Below are 15,391 nucleotides of genomic sequence, written 5' to 3' on the forward strand. Positions count from 1 at the left end.
CAAATAATACATACAAAAATAAAACCACTTCAGCACTTCCTTTCATTCAGACACCTTCAAGCATTCCCTTCCACCTCTTTGCATTATACAGGCTCACATTGTTTAACTTTTCCACAGCTTCTAGCACCTCTTTTAAATTGCTGGTTTTCTGCAGTCCTTCCTTCCTACCAATATAAATTCAAGAATGTTGGCTATGTATGGAAATTTACACCTGACTGCATTAAAGCATATTTTAATAAATGTAAAAACTTAGCAAATGAACCCAGGCAGAACCTTTAAAGACTTTCACAAGTGACTATTATATTTATCTTGCCATCAATATTTAAGTTCAGAGATTTAACTCCAAACAACCTGCGTCTACAGGAAAAATGCTCTTCAGCCCAACCGAGTTATAAAGGTGTTACAGTCTACGTCATTTTGACCAAATGGTATACTCCCTGCTATGTTTAATGAAAGAATGAATGGTAAAATGTTGTTCAGGCTCCTTTCAGTGGAGTTAATGGCTTTTCCACTGCCAGCATCGCCCCCCCACATCTCTCCTCTCAGTTCTTCATGGTGAGAGGTCTTCGCCCCTGACCATTTTCATGCCTGTTTTCCTGCAAATACTTCCGTGCTTTCTAATCAGACCCTCCTGAATGCTTATATCATTTTAATGTCTATAAGGAAACAGTAGAGTCATGTTTAAATTGTAGGCTTGCCTGATACACATACACATACATATTTATGCACAATGTATACGTAAGCAGGTGTGTATAAAGAAATGTTTCCTTTTCTTCAGCCTTGAATGTATTACGTTTGTAGTGGAAGATGATTCGATCAGTGACACCACAAAACATGTTTAGACCCCTTTTTCTGTACTTTTGGGCTGCCTCATAACATCTTTCATGAAGTTTCAAAACTGGGGTCCAAGCACTCACACACACCTTTTACTTTAATAGGATCACTCACAATAATAAACACTTCTGCAAGCAACTGTTGCAGAGGCCTTTCAATGTAGTTGATTTTTTAGTTATCATTTCAAATTATTTTTTACCTTTTGCCTTTGACAAATTTTAAGATTTCAACACCCAAAATTCACTGCATGCCAAATCTATTTTGTGTCCTTAACCAGTTTTGTCCATGAGATAATAATGCAGAGATTACAGTTCCCTGCATATGTGCAAGTTACTAATAAAAAAGTAAACTGCCTTCAAATAAAATAACTGAATCTGCATACAAATAAAAATGAAATGCACATTGCAGGAAGTATTCCTGGCTGAACAACATGGATAATGACTTATCCATTCTGATAGCAGAAAGTCTGTCCTACACATGATATTCTACCTTCAGATGATTTGAAGAACTGTGTATAAAGAAGCACCCCTACTCAAAAGCTAGCAGGTATAAATTAGGGACAGAACACCAGTAAGAAGAAGAGATTGTGAGAGGACCAAGCATGCAGGGGATGGAAACAGGAGCTCTCATGAGAAGGAGACCTACGCATTTGAGCATATGCCTTTCCAAACCCAAGAACAGAAACCTGGACACTGCCCCATGGACCAGCAATTGCCAAGAAATCCATCTCACTGCAGTGACCCCCTACACGTGAGCCCTGTCACTGCCACAAGCACTCCACGAGCTGCAGGTTGCTGCCTGCTCAGCATGGTTCTGTGTGGTGAAAACTGCTTGCCTGAAACAACTACAAACAAGCGAAGGAATGAATAAATCCTTTTAGGAATTTGCTAAAGCACAACAGTTGCGAGGAGCAACATCTGAATTTGGACCACCACCAGTACACTTAATTCAACCTGCATACAGCAAGCTGTATTGCTGTACATTTCATTCGTTGTAATCATTTACTGATTTTACATGATTATCTCATCTTCAGAGCACAGGATGGCGAGGTGATTACAGCGAATGGTAACTAAGGTGTGCATCTGTTGCATTAAAAAATTCAAGCAGTATGTAGGAAATAAGGCAGGGGAGCATAGGACAGATACACTTTTATAGCTATTCAAAGCTACTTGTAGGAAATAGGCACCTAGAACAAAGGTTTACTTGACAGTGTGCCTGTAGCATCGTATGATCTAGATACCATGCCTCTGGCATAGCAGGGTCATGAGCACAGCCCACTTACGTTTTGTGAGAGAGGGAAGTCCACAAAAACAATTAAGGAAAACATTCAAAACATGTTTATGCTGTGGAAATGTTTAATAATTGCAGGTACAAAAAGTTAAAAGGTTATTAACATTTTAAATTTAAAATTTTTGCAATTGTATCCAGTAAATTAGTGATTTTGTAAAATAATTACTTTTTAAGACTAATGGGTGCCTTTATGTTTTCCATTTAACTTTAGGACTGCAAACTACTTGTGTATATTAAAAAAAAAAAAACACCTTAAAGGGATACTAATACTGAATCACTGAATCATAGCTCAAGCTCAAACTGAAGATCACATTTGCATGAAGTTTCCAGTTTAAAAATAAATCATTTATTTCAAGAGCATGCTGTCTGCATTATGAACGGAATTTTACCTAATCTGTGATAGCTACTGGCTACTACATTCTTCAAAGTGTTGGTGTCACTGCTAACATGACTTGGCAAAACACACCAAACACATCTTTCCTTGAAATTATACCTTTAAAAAATTATTATTTCAAAGAAATATCAACAGGAAACATGCTTCATAGTATTAACGTAGGAACATTTTTTTTGTTGTCACTATTTCCTTTTGTAACTTTACAGAACTTTGGAATATTAAGAGGCCTTGTTTCCAGTAACCACTTAAAACAGTTTTGAAGGAAGTCAATAAAACGTAATCCAGGCAGCAACCCTGTTTGCAGAGGCCTATTTATTGTTGAAGTAATCCCTTAGAAAAGTCAACAATATCTGCCGATGTTTTTTTCAGTAGCCATATATATATTGGCCATAATATATTAGCTTGTTTCAGAAAAAAGAAAAGCAGGACCATTTCAAGGGATACTACGGAAAAAAAGGACTCACCAAAGGTTCAGCCATTACAACTTCAATTTTCTTTTCAGCTTGAACAGCAAATTCAGCAAAGAGGCTTTTGATGACATACTCGCCAGGTTTGACATCTGGATCAATAGTAATGTTAGACATGATGATGCCTCTCTTTTCCCAGGTGGAAACAACACTTGGAGAAACTCTGCGTTTATTTACTCTGCTGGGTGGCGTGGAGGCTATAGGAAAAAAAGAAGAAAAAAAAAAGCTATAAATCAGAGCTTCTAAACACTGTCACTGTTTTTTTTTCCCATCCACCACATACACATATTCACACAGTAAATACTGTAACCCAGAAGGAGGAAATAACTATTTATAACATCCAACAAGCCTTTTTCAATTTTTACTTTGCTTTAGATAGGGAATTCCACTCCGAAGTTGCATAAGGCAGCACAATGTAAATTCTTTCTGTTACTGATAAAATGCAAAATTGTCTTAAGACGTGTGAACAGCCCCATTCTGAACACAACTGGATGATGGTCATGATAAAGTTTAGAGCCTTTAATGTCTGGACTCTTTAGTTCAAGTATGATTAAAAGTCAAAAAGGTTCGATTTAAAGAGCTATCTCTCTATATTGAGAGACACATCTGCTTGACTTGACTTTTATAAACCATCTGTTAAGTTCAAAGTTCTGCTTGGTCTCCACATATCTTCAAAGGAAGTATCTCTTGGCACTTTTTGTCACTGAGCTGATTTTCTCCTAAAAAGAATATAAGCTCCTTCTAGACATGTCATACTATTTTCTCCACACTCTAGTGACAAACCTGGAAGACTTTCTCCTTATCAGAAACATTAATTAATTGATCAATATACACAGTATACCACTGGATATACTAGTCTCTTTTCAACAGTTAGAGCTTTCACTCCTATACTGAAATTGCCAATATGCTATGTTTGCATAACATTTATCCAGTTTTATTTTTCCTAAGCACTCAAAAGTATTTCTATATTATTACAGCTAACACTCAACGTGAATGCAGTATCAAAAATTAGATATCACAACTCACTTTTGTGTTTAACACATTCATGACAATTAGAGTAAATAATCACAATTTTTGTCTTGCACGCAATAAATCAAAATACTTATTGGTATCTCTAATGATGCCACAGATCTACCCAGAAAGTCTGATGTTTCTCTAGTATGTTCCATGTCTGTAGTTTTGTTTTTTTTTAAATGACATTAGTAATTGATATCAAGAATTCTTTCCTATTGATACTAAGATTTTCTTTTCCTATGATGATTGTATAGAGGGCTTAGTCTATTTTATTGTATCACGTACTGCGATTTGCTCATGTAAGCCTTGCTAGACTTTTTGTGGTTAAAATGTGTCAAGATGCACTTGGCCAATTTTGATTAATATTCAAGATTTTCAATTGTTTCGTTTGTTCATTTGTAAATGTGCAATTCCTATTAGCTAAATATTATCCACAGCTTTCATTCAACATTTTCTCATTCTTCATCTCTTTCATGAGAATACTGGTTACCATAAAAACGAAGCCTTTTGGTCCTTCACTAAGAACCTTCCCAAGTTTGCCTGCAATCCGTTCCAAATTTCTTCTGTCACTCCAGAAGGTTATGTTTTACATAATGCAGATATCCTCAACTTCCATAGAAAGTATCCATTTATCAAATGCAATACAGAAGTTATCAACAATTCAGCACGAGTGAAAACACAGGAATGGTCATAACTACCTCAGTCTGTAATGAAAAAGGAAGATTTCTTTGCTTAAGCTTGTTAGTACATGACCTGTGTTTTTCCCCTAAGTATCTCTTGCACAAACCTGCTGCTTGATCAAATCACCATTGTTAAGAAAAGATAAGCAGTATAGTTTGAGTAAGACGTATTATTTCCTGCATGCAAGTTGCCGTATGCCCTCTTAGAGACAGGAAGGAATTACCAAGGTCACGCAGCCAAGCTGCCAGTAATCAGGGCCACCTTAGGTGACACACCAGAACGACCCAGCTCACGCTCTGCACACATGCATGCATGCCATGTGCCACAAAGTGCTTCTGAACGCCCTGTAATGCTTTAATCAACTCTTTGATCTTGGGAGCAGAGGTCCTAGAAGACACTGAAAAGCAAGTGGCACACAATGCAGGCAATGAGAGTTTGGAGATCCTGCCGTGTTCCAGATCCCCACCGTGGAAATTTCCTACAGCAAGGTACACAAAGGCTTTAGGGAAGAAACCAAAGTGCACAGTACAAAGAAAGACAACAACCCAGAACATCCGACTTCAAAGAAAAAAGTCTTTCTTATCCCAGATCTGATGATTCGCTTATCCCTCAGCACAGGGCATAAACATGTTGGGCACTTGAAGAAAACAAAACAAAACACACACACATTTTGTTTCAATACAATTACTGCATGCATCCTCCAGAACGCATGCTTCTGTCATTCTCAAACCCTGATGCTTCCAAAGGCAACAAAGGAAATGAAAGAGATCCGTTATGGGTCAAGAATGAGAGCACAAAGGTTTGAGGAGAGAAAAGGGGAAAAGAAGGAATACATCCTCCCTGGCCACAGCAGGTAGCAAACACAAACACCAAGTTCCTGAGCTTTACAAAACAGAAAAATGTTGCAACACAGAGATTTTGAACTCGCCTTTCATATGTGTCTAGAGATGAACAAAAACCAACAACAACAAAAAAAAACAACAACAAAAACACCACACACACCAAGTACCTAGTTTGTAAAGACAAACAACTAATGACTTCAGGTACTAAGGTACATAATAAGGCACCTAACAGACACTACACCTTTCTATCCCAATAGAATATTAGGAACTATTAGGAATAGTTCCTTCTATCCTAAATATGAGTGTTTATAGAAATCTGAAGCTTTGTTCTACTCAACAGTGAGGTTTGGGGCTCTCTTGTTTTAAATCACATATTGAAGCTAACAGACTGACAAGGCATGGGAGCAGTTTGACTCCTCCTTCGAGCCCCGCTGGCCCCGTCTGGGCAGAAGGACGTTACCGAAGCAGCTGCCTCGGCTCCTCCTGGCCTTACGGAGCGCAGCGTGCCACAACCACCCGGGGACCAGGACAGAGGGCCAGCGGCACAGGCCATCGCTCCGGCCCTGCCCATGCTCCTCAGCAGCAAGAAGCTGCAACTTCACCGGCTCTCGTGTCTCTACATGGATACTGAGCAGGAGTAAGGTACTCCTTAACCCCTGAATGAAATCTGACTTTGCCTTTAAATAGGCAAGCCGGAACAGTGTGTTGACACAAAACATTTTTGTCTTCAGTTTTTAAAAGATGGCCTTAAAAAGCCCTTGTCATTAAAGAATCAGGAAAACATTGAGAACTGATCATCCTCAAACTGCTCTCTTCACTTGTCACAGAACAACACGGTGAGATCCCCCTGAGCCTCCCCGCCTCCAGCTCGCAGCCTCCCCTCGCAGGAGAGGTGCTGCAGGCCCTCCTGCACCTCGCTGGCACTCTGCTGGACTCCTTCCAGTGTGTCCATGTCTCTAATGTTTTATGCTATTAGCTTTAACACATTAAGTTTCAAAGCTACAATTGGCTTCTCTTGCTAGGGATGAGCTTCTAAGGCTGTTTACGTCGACCTAAAAGCAGGCGGAAGGCAGACAAAGCCCCAGGCCGCCTCTCTCACACCTGCAGCGCTGCTCGTGTGACAGCACAGGAAATCCACTCAAAATGAGAAAACCAGACAGAAACCTAACCCTAGAAAGAAGCAACCAGTCCAGCTTCCAGAACCAGTGCAGAGATTGCAGTTGGCACGGCCATGAAGCCAGGCTGTAGCACAGCACCCTCGGATCCCCACAGACCCTGCTCCTCGGCTATAGCTTCGTGCAGCCCCCTTTGATGGGGCGAGCAGCACGATTGTCAGAGGATGCAAACCCCCTCGGCCAACTATTTCCTGCCCTCTGCCACCCTCCTGTGCAAACAAGCACCATGTGCATCTGTGCAAAGAACAGACATGGGAAAAAAGCAGCATAAATATTATTTTTTTCCCAGGTTAATTTAGACACAATCACTTCTCCAATTTGTTCACCACACGGACACACGTCTGTTTGTGACAGCACCTTGCTTGACATGTCACTGCGGTGTTCACACACACACACCAGTGCTTCAGTTGGTAACGAACCTCCTCACCCCACCCCAGCCCACAAAAAAGAAAAAGAAAAAAAAAAGAAGAAAAAGGAAAAAGAAAAAAAAAAGTCAAACTGCAGCAGCTGTAAACACTGCCATGAGCAGATTACAAATATCTTAGATTTGCTAAAATGCCAGCATATTCAAACAGCTGGACAAAAGGCTAGGATTTACTACTTTCATCTGCAAACTTGCTGAAGACTCTTAATGATTCCTACCCTGCATTTGACAAGGGCTGTGGTTTTAACTGCTATGTAAAACCAGTACATTAGTTTAACACAAACAGGAAAAAAACACATAGGAGGGAAAAGGGGGAGGGAGCTTGTCTGTGTTTAATAAAAGGATATACACACAGTAGTTCTTTAAAGGAAAGCCAAAATCTATTATCAGATTTCTTAACTAGGACAAACAACATTATATCTGGTATAATTATGTTCAGTGGGATTCATTTAGTCACAAACTTGCAATTGATAACATTGTGAAAAGGGGTCTATGTGGATTTTAAACAGCATAATGAATGGAGAAATCTCATTATAGGACAGGATTAAATAAATTCTTTCTGCTATTCTCTGCCACTAAAGCATAATCCATTCCCTACTCTTAGCTGCCTGAGAAAATATAAGTTTCAAACAGTGTTTTGAAGCTTAAAATTATGGAAGCCTCCAGAATTTCAGATGAAATCTGGAACTAAAAACCATACCACTCGCAACAGTCCAAACCCAAAAAACGACTTTCATAAAACACTGGACGCTATTCACTTGAAACAATATCCTGCTTGTTTGTTCCGATGGGAGCTGGTGCTACGTGGGAATCTGGAAGCAAGCGCCCCTGTCGAGCTGTAGGAAATCTCTGTTACGGTATTGTTTGGTTGCTAGGGCCACACCAAATTGTTTGGATAGTTTCAAGGAACAGTAAAACAATACAAAAGATAATTAGGCGGACAACGTACGCCTAGGTCAAAAGGCAACACACGCTGATGGATGTTAAATTAGAAACAAAACCGTTTCATGGTAAACACAAGAGTCCAGACCTCTAAAAGTTTACTTAATACCCAAGTCAATATTAAAGAATGGTATTTTTATCATCCTGCTTCTCTCTCCGTATAGCCCAAACACATTGAACACATCCTCATGGCTGAGGACATAAATAGCATCCCACTGGCACCGAGGAGGTTACTCGGGATTCAAACACACCGAGCAGGTACCAAAGGTGTCAAATGCAAGTCAGCCCACAACAGCCTCTGAGTGCCTCGTACTCTGTGGCTGATAGCAAATGAGGATTTGCAGCTTTTGTATATGTCTTGGTAGTACTTAACACTTAGCCAAGTGTTGGCCCTTCATATCTACTTTCAACAAGTTATTCATGTATTTTAACTGAAATTTGCTCTAATTTAGTTGCTATTGTTTCTCAGGAAGCTGGAATGGTCAAATTGAAGCAGAACTTCCGCAAGATATCTGCCCTCTTCCAGATACCTGAAAGTAAATCTAGAATTATTATTTATTTTAAATAAGGAAACCAACTATAAAACAAGGATACCGAACACACTTTTGAGAAGGACTCCATTATTTTCATCAAGCAGATTACATCCTTAGTTGCTATTTTTAAGCTCATTGCTAAGGTAGTAAATCATTTTATATGGCTTACATTTAACGATTCATCTTCTTTATTATTATTTTTGCGGCACAGATAGTATCACTGCTACTTTGGGCTTCCTGTGATAGTTGCTGCAGAAGATAGTTTGAATATCCAACCGACAATGAGAAAATTCAAAAGACTGAAAATATTATCTGTGTAGTTACTTAATAGAATTTTAATTAAGCTCTTTGTCTCCTGCTCTGATAAACATCCAGACTATTTTATCCTACCTCACGGAAGTGATATTAATATATATGGAAACATACCTGTAATAATTGTTAGTATGCTTTACAGCGAAAAATCTTCACTTGTTTTACTGCAGAAACCATTTTTTTCCTAATAAGGAGACTGATGCTCAGAAGACATGATCTAACATGCCCAGTAATCACCAACATGCTATGAGCAGAGCCAAAAAGTTAAACCTAGGTTTGCTATGTCCCAGCTAGTGGTCTGTTTTCCAGAGCAGACAGCTTATTCAAAAGCCTTAACCTCATCATTGTTTTGCAATTCTCCAATTCCTATATACCATCAGGTTTCTATTGCTTCCAAAGTCTCCTTACTCATAGAAGTGAAAAAAATCTCATTTCCATGAATATTCTTTGTGGTTTGAATGAAATGGTGAACTTTTTAATGAAGACTACAAAGTTTAACATCTACTTCCCTCATAACAGATGCACTTTCCAAATCTTGGCCTCCAGCCTAGGGATCATATACAAAGAAAGAACAATTCTAAAAAGAATCTAACAAAAATTTCAGAACAAAAGAAATGGAGTACATCTCCAATGGAGGTGTTATTTCAGAACAGAGTAAACGAAAGGGAAAAAAAATCTTTTTATTTGTGGGGGGCTATAAAATAGCAGTGATTAAAATATCTGGAGCATACCTTAAGTGATCTGTTTTTCAGTCATGTTCACTTAAATCACTTAAGACTTGCCTTCAGAGCAGTGACGGGAGGATGCAGCTGCTATCCATCCATCCAGTCGGTTTACCTGGGTTGCAGAAGCATGTGAGCTCCAGAACTGCCGGAGGAACTTCCCCGGTTGCTGTCTAAACCACGCACCGGCAGCAGTGCTGCACGGAGCCTGTTTGCAGGTTGGATTTGTTGCCCTATGAGCTCTCGCTGCACTGAGCCCCAGCTGCCCCCAGGCACAGCCAGCGCCACCAAACTCGTTGGCTCCGGGCGGCTCCTTAGCTCGCCAGCATCCCCAAAGTGCTGGAGTCAGCTCAGGTCAGAGACTGCAACAGAAAGCCTCTGCGTCTGTCAAGGGTGGGAAATGCCAGCACGGAGATGCCAGCTGCTGCCCAGCTACAGTGCAAGTGGCACTGGGCTCGCCGTAGTGACCCACGGGGCTCAGGCTGGCTCTTGGCGGAGATGGCAGTCACTTCTGCACTATCCTGCGTTTTTCCAGATGTTCCCATTTATTTCACCAGCACTCATTTACCAGCAAACGTTACTTGTGCCAACAGATTGTAACTGCGCTAACAGACTACGGCAAAAGGAAAGAAAAATTGCAGACTTGTAAAATATACATATATATTTATTTTAATCACTTCCAGTTATAAATGGAACTGGCTTAGTTCAGCTGTATGGTTCGGTGCAATGTTTGTAAAGCCAAGTCAAATCCTTCAGCAAGAGGAAGTTGTATATATATGGATAACTTCCCCTCCGCTTCCAAATCAGAACTTGCATTTTTACTTCTGCAGTAAAAATATTTCCTTATTGACAATTAATCTAAGGATATAAATACATCCTAGACAGGGTAGGGAATAAAGAAACATAAACGAATATTGCATCAATCAATGGAAGATGCATTTATTTCTGTAAGTTGCTAACCAAGCATATGGCTAAAATGCAATGGATGCCCTGGGAAGGAATAGAGAAAGTTCCTGAGCGTATTGTGGAAACTGGTACCATGACAGCTGAACTTTCAAGTGGATTCAAAGAAGACAAAACAAAAACCTCACAGCAATCTTCCGAAGTTTCACTGTACAAATAATTTTTCTACTCCCAACAAATAAGGATGTCCTTGCTTTATGGAAAGTTGACTCAGCTAGAAGAAGAGATGTCAATGTCTAGTTACAGGTACTCACATGAAGCTTGTTTTCTGCTTTCAAAGTCTCTGAAAACAGATGCAAGAAATTTAATCTTAGCTTTCCTAAAATACAGACAATCCCTGCTGGTAAGCTGCAATACAAATATTATCCCAGGCCAACACAGGGACACGGCACAAGTTCTAAGGCACAAAATCTTAGGTTGGCAGTACCTAGCTTTCCAGGTATCTGGGTCAGATTACACTCCCTTTGCAGATACAGTCGTGCTGCTGATCTTCACGTTTCAAGTTCTTACAAAGTAGTTTTGTTCTTCCACAGATTCAGCAGTCTTTTTCTCCACTGTTAAAACCTCTGAGACTTTAATTCAGAATTTGTAACTTTTTGATCTTTCACTTGGCATAATGCTTTCTAGAAATCTAAAAAAACAGTCTCTACTGAGGGAAAAAGGAAAAAAGAAACAGAAATACTACTTCAAAGTTTTTCTTTATAAAAATCAATTTAGGTTTAGAAGAAAAAATCTCCCCTTATTCTTTCCATACCTATGGTAATGGTCTGAGATGCCTTAAGTCGGCCTCCTGTGTGTTGAACATGCACAGGTCATGGAAGGTAAGGTCCCTGTACTCCTTCTACACTCCTCCCCACCAACATCTTCTGGAGAGTTGTTGCTATATTCTCTGCCCCACAGCAGCTTTCTGCCTTTTCTGTACTAATCTGCCGGCGCTCTTTGGGGAAGTGTTCTGAAGAAAACAAGAAATCCTTCTCACCTACTTGCTTTAATGACTGAGCAAATTCTAACCAGCAAATGTTCTGATTCCTGTACTGGACTTTGTATCTTGCAGTCTCACCCCCAACTTATTTTGAGAAGTCTTAAAATGAAATAGCTATTTCTTCCCCCAAACTCCAAAACAAGGGAAGATGAAATAAATTAAAAGATAAAATTCAGAAAAATATTCATAAGTACTTCGTTTGCCTAAATTCAGGTACTTGAGAAGAGAGAAACTGGACCAGGAATTTCTGCAAGTAATTCCTACTGACTTCGCCACTTCTTAACAAGGACTGCACTCGTCATTCCTCCTACCTTTATACGTAGAAGAAAAGCAGCAACCCATCACAACCTTTCTAAACTTCTCTCATATGTGGAGAAAGGAGTACCACTGAATTGCAAAATACAAGATTAAGTGTTTAGCCCAGAGATAAGCTCTTCTTCAGGTCAAAAAAAAAAAGCACCACAACCCTTAAAAACTCATAGCAGAGTAATGCATGTTAACCTTATACTGTAAATAGAGAAGCCGCTTCTCTATGGGATTGTGGTTCAACAGGAAGAAGAGCCGTGCATATCACATAGAAGCATCTGAATCAGAGGTGCAGATATTTTATACCTCTGGAAGGCAGAAAACACAGATTCTTTTCTTACAAAGTATCATGGCTGAAAAGGCGGTCAGATCTGCCATTCCGAAAAGCGTCAGGACCTCTAGGGCAGCCGTCAGGAAAGGACTAGCAGTGGCTGCTGGGCTTTCAAACACTCACTCCATCTGCTGAGAACATCAGACCTGTGAGACTGTTACAAGCTGCAGTCTCAAAGACAGCTGCTGCAGCTCACCCCATCTCCTGTGCTACATAATTCTCACCTAGTCGGTATGAGATAGCAGGGGAGAATGTGCCACCTATGACACATGTAGCTACCTTGGCAAAGAAGAAATTGAGAATCAAACAAAGAAAACCAGAAAATATCACTAGAATGTATGTCAGACCAATTTTACATACTTATATTTTAAAAAAATTTCAACCTCACAAGAACTAGAACCCAGATAAGAAATACTGGCTGAGATTGTTACGAGTACATGCAAGAAGAATTACAACTCACTGTGTCAATCGCTTTACAGAACCTTTTATGGTGGACCATATATGCAGACTACAATTAGGAAAAAAAGACGAAATTCCTGAGTAAGTTGGATAGCATAAGGTGCCAAAAGACCAAACCATACACACGCAATTTGAAAACAACATGACAAAGCACAAAGATTTAGCAGGGGGAAAAGGAAATTGATTTGAACTAAATTGTCTCAAGTCCTAGTCCTGCCCAGTCATTCTTGATTACAGCATGACATCAGGAAATCCTGAGCATTAAGATGTCAGACCATTAAAACTTCAGTTTATATAATTCCTTCTCTAAAACAACTGCCAGAACATAAAGCCTCTTCAGATAAACCATTTTAATTAATGAAAAAACAATTTAGAATTTCAAGAAATCTTCACTTAGGAAAGGCATCAAAATTATTTCACAGCATGCTTCAAAACTGCTAATATATTTAACATGTTTTGCTTCAGTCACAGAAAGCTGTTCTCAGGCAGGATGAGCTTAAAAGAATATAAAGCACAAGTTAGTCTTGTCTCTTTCACCTGCACCTAGTCTGGAACATAATCCGCCTTCCATGGAAGTAGCATAGTGGCAGGAATGTAAAGGATCAGTGCTGTCACGTTAAATTCCCAGTGGTAATTTTCAGAAACACATTCACTGTCCTGAAGTTTTACACAACTGTAGCTTTCAACTAGATCTAAAGCTGCACACGTAATAATGCAAGTTAATTTTAACACGTGAATTCTTGCTGGAGAACGCTTCTGTATCAAGTTACACACTTCTCAGAGACAAGACACCCCACCAAGTGCACATCTGTTACCTAGGGCCTTCTTTCACAGCAGACTTCTTATCTCAACACAACCGACTGTCAAAACCCTGTGCACAGCACCAGCGAAGTACCAGCGCCGCGCTGTCAAGTAACAGAGATACATATCCTGACACCTCAGTTTCCTTCAAAATATCAAACCAACCGTATGTAACTGAGCAAGTTCTGCTTACTTACAAATTCGGTATTCCCTCAGAACAGTAAAAGTGTAAGAACAAAAAACCTTAAGGCTGTTTCTTAACTTGTTCCTGTATCTTAATATTGGACTTTTGCAGTGTAAGTCACACCTTCAGTAAGAATGCAAACAAAGAAGCTATTCTACTCCAGGGTGATTAAATTGCTGAAGTGCTTACCATACTACTAATTGCAAAGAGCAGTATCTGTTGGATATTTCTTATTTAAAATAATTACTGCAATAGGTTTACAGTATTGATTACAGCTTTCTTTTAAACATGGAATGGTGCAACTTTGACTTGTTCCGTTGGTTCTTCTGATCCACCTGCCAGTAGGAAACCACAAACCAAGCCACCACACTAAGTGGGGGCCAGCTGTATTCCCTAGCTTTCAAAGGGAACTATTAGCTCGGGCTCGTGGCCATACCAGTCATGGTTATCATGCTTTTAGACAGCACTGTGCAGTCACTTAATGGCAGAGAGGCTGCAGCCTGCAAAAGCCCTGCAGATGTTTCCTTAATCCCTCTGTTCTAATTTCTGGAGTCAAAAGGACAACTGGAAGGAGCTCAGCTCAGGTATCTAGCTAGCTACAGGGCACCGATTCCAAGGATTCATGCCATCATATTTTTCTCTATAAACACTAGGAGTCAGAACTTTCGCTGATGATGAAGATAAATTTGGTACCATCCCAAGGCTCACTGCCAAAAACAAGACATCCATTTCAACCTAAAATGTATGTGTATAATCCTATACATTATATATATAATCCAGATTCCTACAGAGTGAATTTAAGCTTCCCAGCCGTGGTTTGGTTTCTCCCAGGTTCCTCTCACAAGTTACAGGTTGCACTTTTGAGCACCACAGAAAAAAGCATAAAGGAGGCAAAGGTAACAGGCCGGGACAGTAGAAAGAGAATTATATTTACAAGTGCCTATTCCAGATTTTCATATACACTGTTCTTCAGGTTAAGGAAATGCATATTTCCACAGCAATTATGAGATTAAACTTACTCTAAATAACTACTTTATTTTTATGATATGCTCATTACATTAATATGAAGGGAAGCGTGAACTAAATCCTAAATCTCAAGCTTTAAGCAGTAGTACCTAAAAAATAAAATCAAGGTCTGAACATAGCACTGAAGGAACACACTGATACATGCTTCCACAGACAACTTAATTCTAACATTTATCAATGCATACATATCTTCTCTGATGAGGTTTTGTTTCCTTTTAAAACACTAATAGATACGCATAGAAAAAAATCCTCAAATACCAAGGTCAAAGTGATCCTAGGCATGCTGTGCTAACCAGCAAGCAGAAAAAGAAACTTAAATGCCTTTGTTCACTTACCTAATTCACATTTCTCTGGAAAAACAGAACTCCCCACCCTCCCTTTGAAGGATTGAAGGTATTTAACAACAAAAACACTACCAACACAAGCTGCAAGTGGGTATTAAAAAAAAAAACATTGATCCATTGTACTGAAAGACAAAACAACAAAATGCTCGACAAATTTATGTTTGGTCCTAGTTCAAAACAGAATGTCAGAAGCCAGCAGCTTTTGCAAGGAGTTTTCTGGCCCTGCACAACGCAAGGTTGTTTGTTTAAAATCCCCCTCCCTCCCCCTCCTTGCTCCTTCCTTGTGAGGACAATTTCAGCTCCCTGTAGAAAGAAGAACAAACTTTTTTTCCTCATTATGCTCATTATCCTCAATTATCCTCATT

At 39.5% G+C, this 15,391-nt stretch overlaps 1 protein-coding gene across 11 annotated transcripts in view; it reads right to left on the reverse strand.

The window, feature by feature from the left end:
• FRYL (FRY like transcription coactivator) overlaps positions 1-15,391 on the reverse strand; it is a 176,843-nt gene that overhangs the window by 97,471 nt on the left and 63,981 nt on the right. For all 11 annotated transcript variants that reach the window (XM_066995839.1, XM_066995845.1, XM_066995846.1 and 8 more), the window contains one exon: positions 2,983-3,182. In XM_066995839.1, the coding sequence (XP_066851940.1) occupies positions 2,983-3,182 (200 nt within the window). The remainder of the gene's footprint in view (positions 1-2,982; positions 3,183-15,391) is intronic.

This window comes from Anser cygnoides, chromosome 4 (assembly GCF_040182565.1).
Source record: "Anser cygnoides isolate HZ-2024a breed goose chromosome 4, Taihu_goose_T2T_genome, whole genome shotgun sequence".
Taxonomy (NCBI): domain Eukaryota; kingdom Metazoa; phylum Chordata; class Aves; order Anseriformes; family Anatidae; genus Anser; species Anser cygnoides.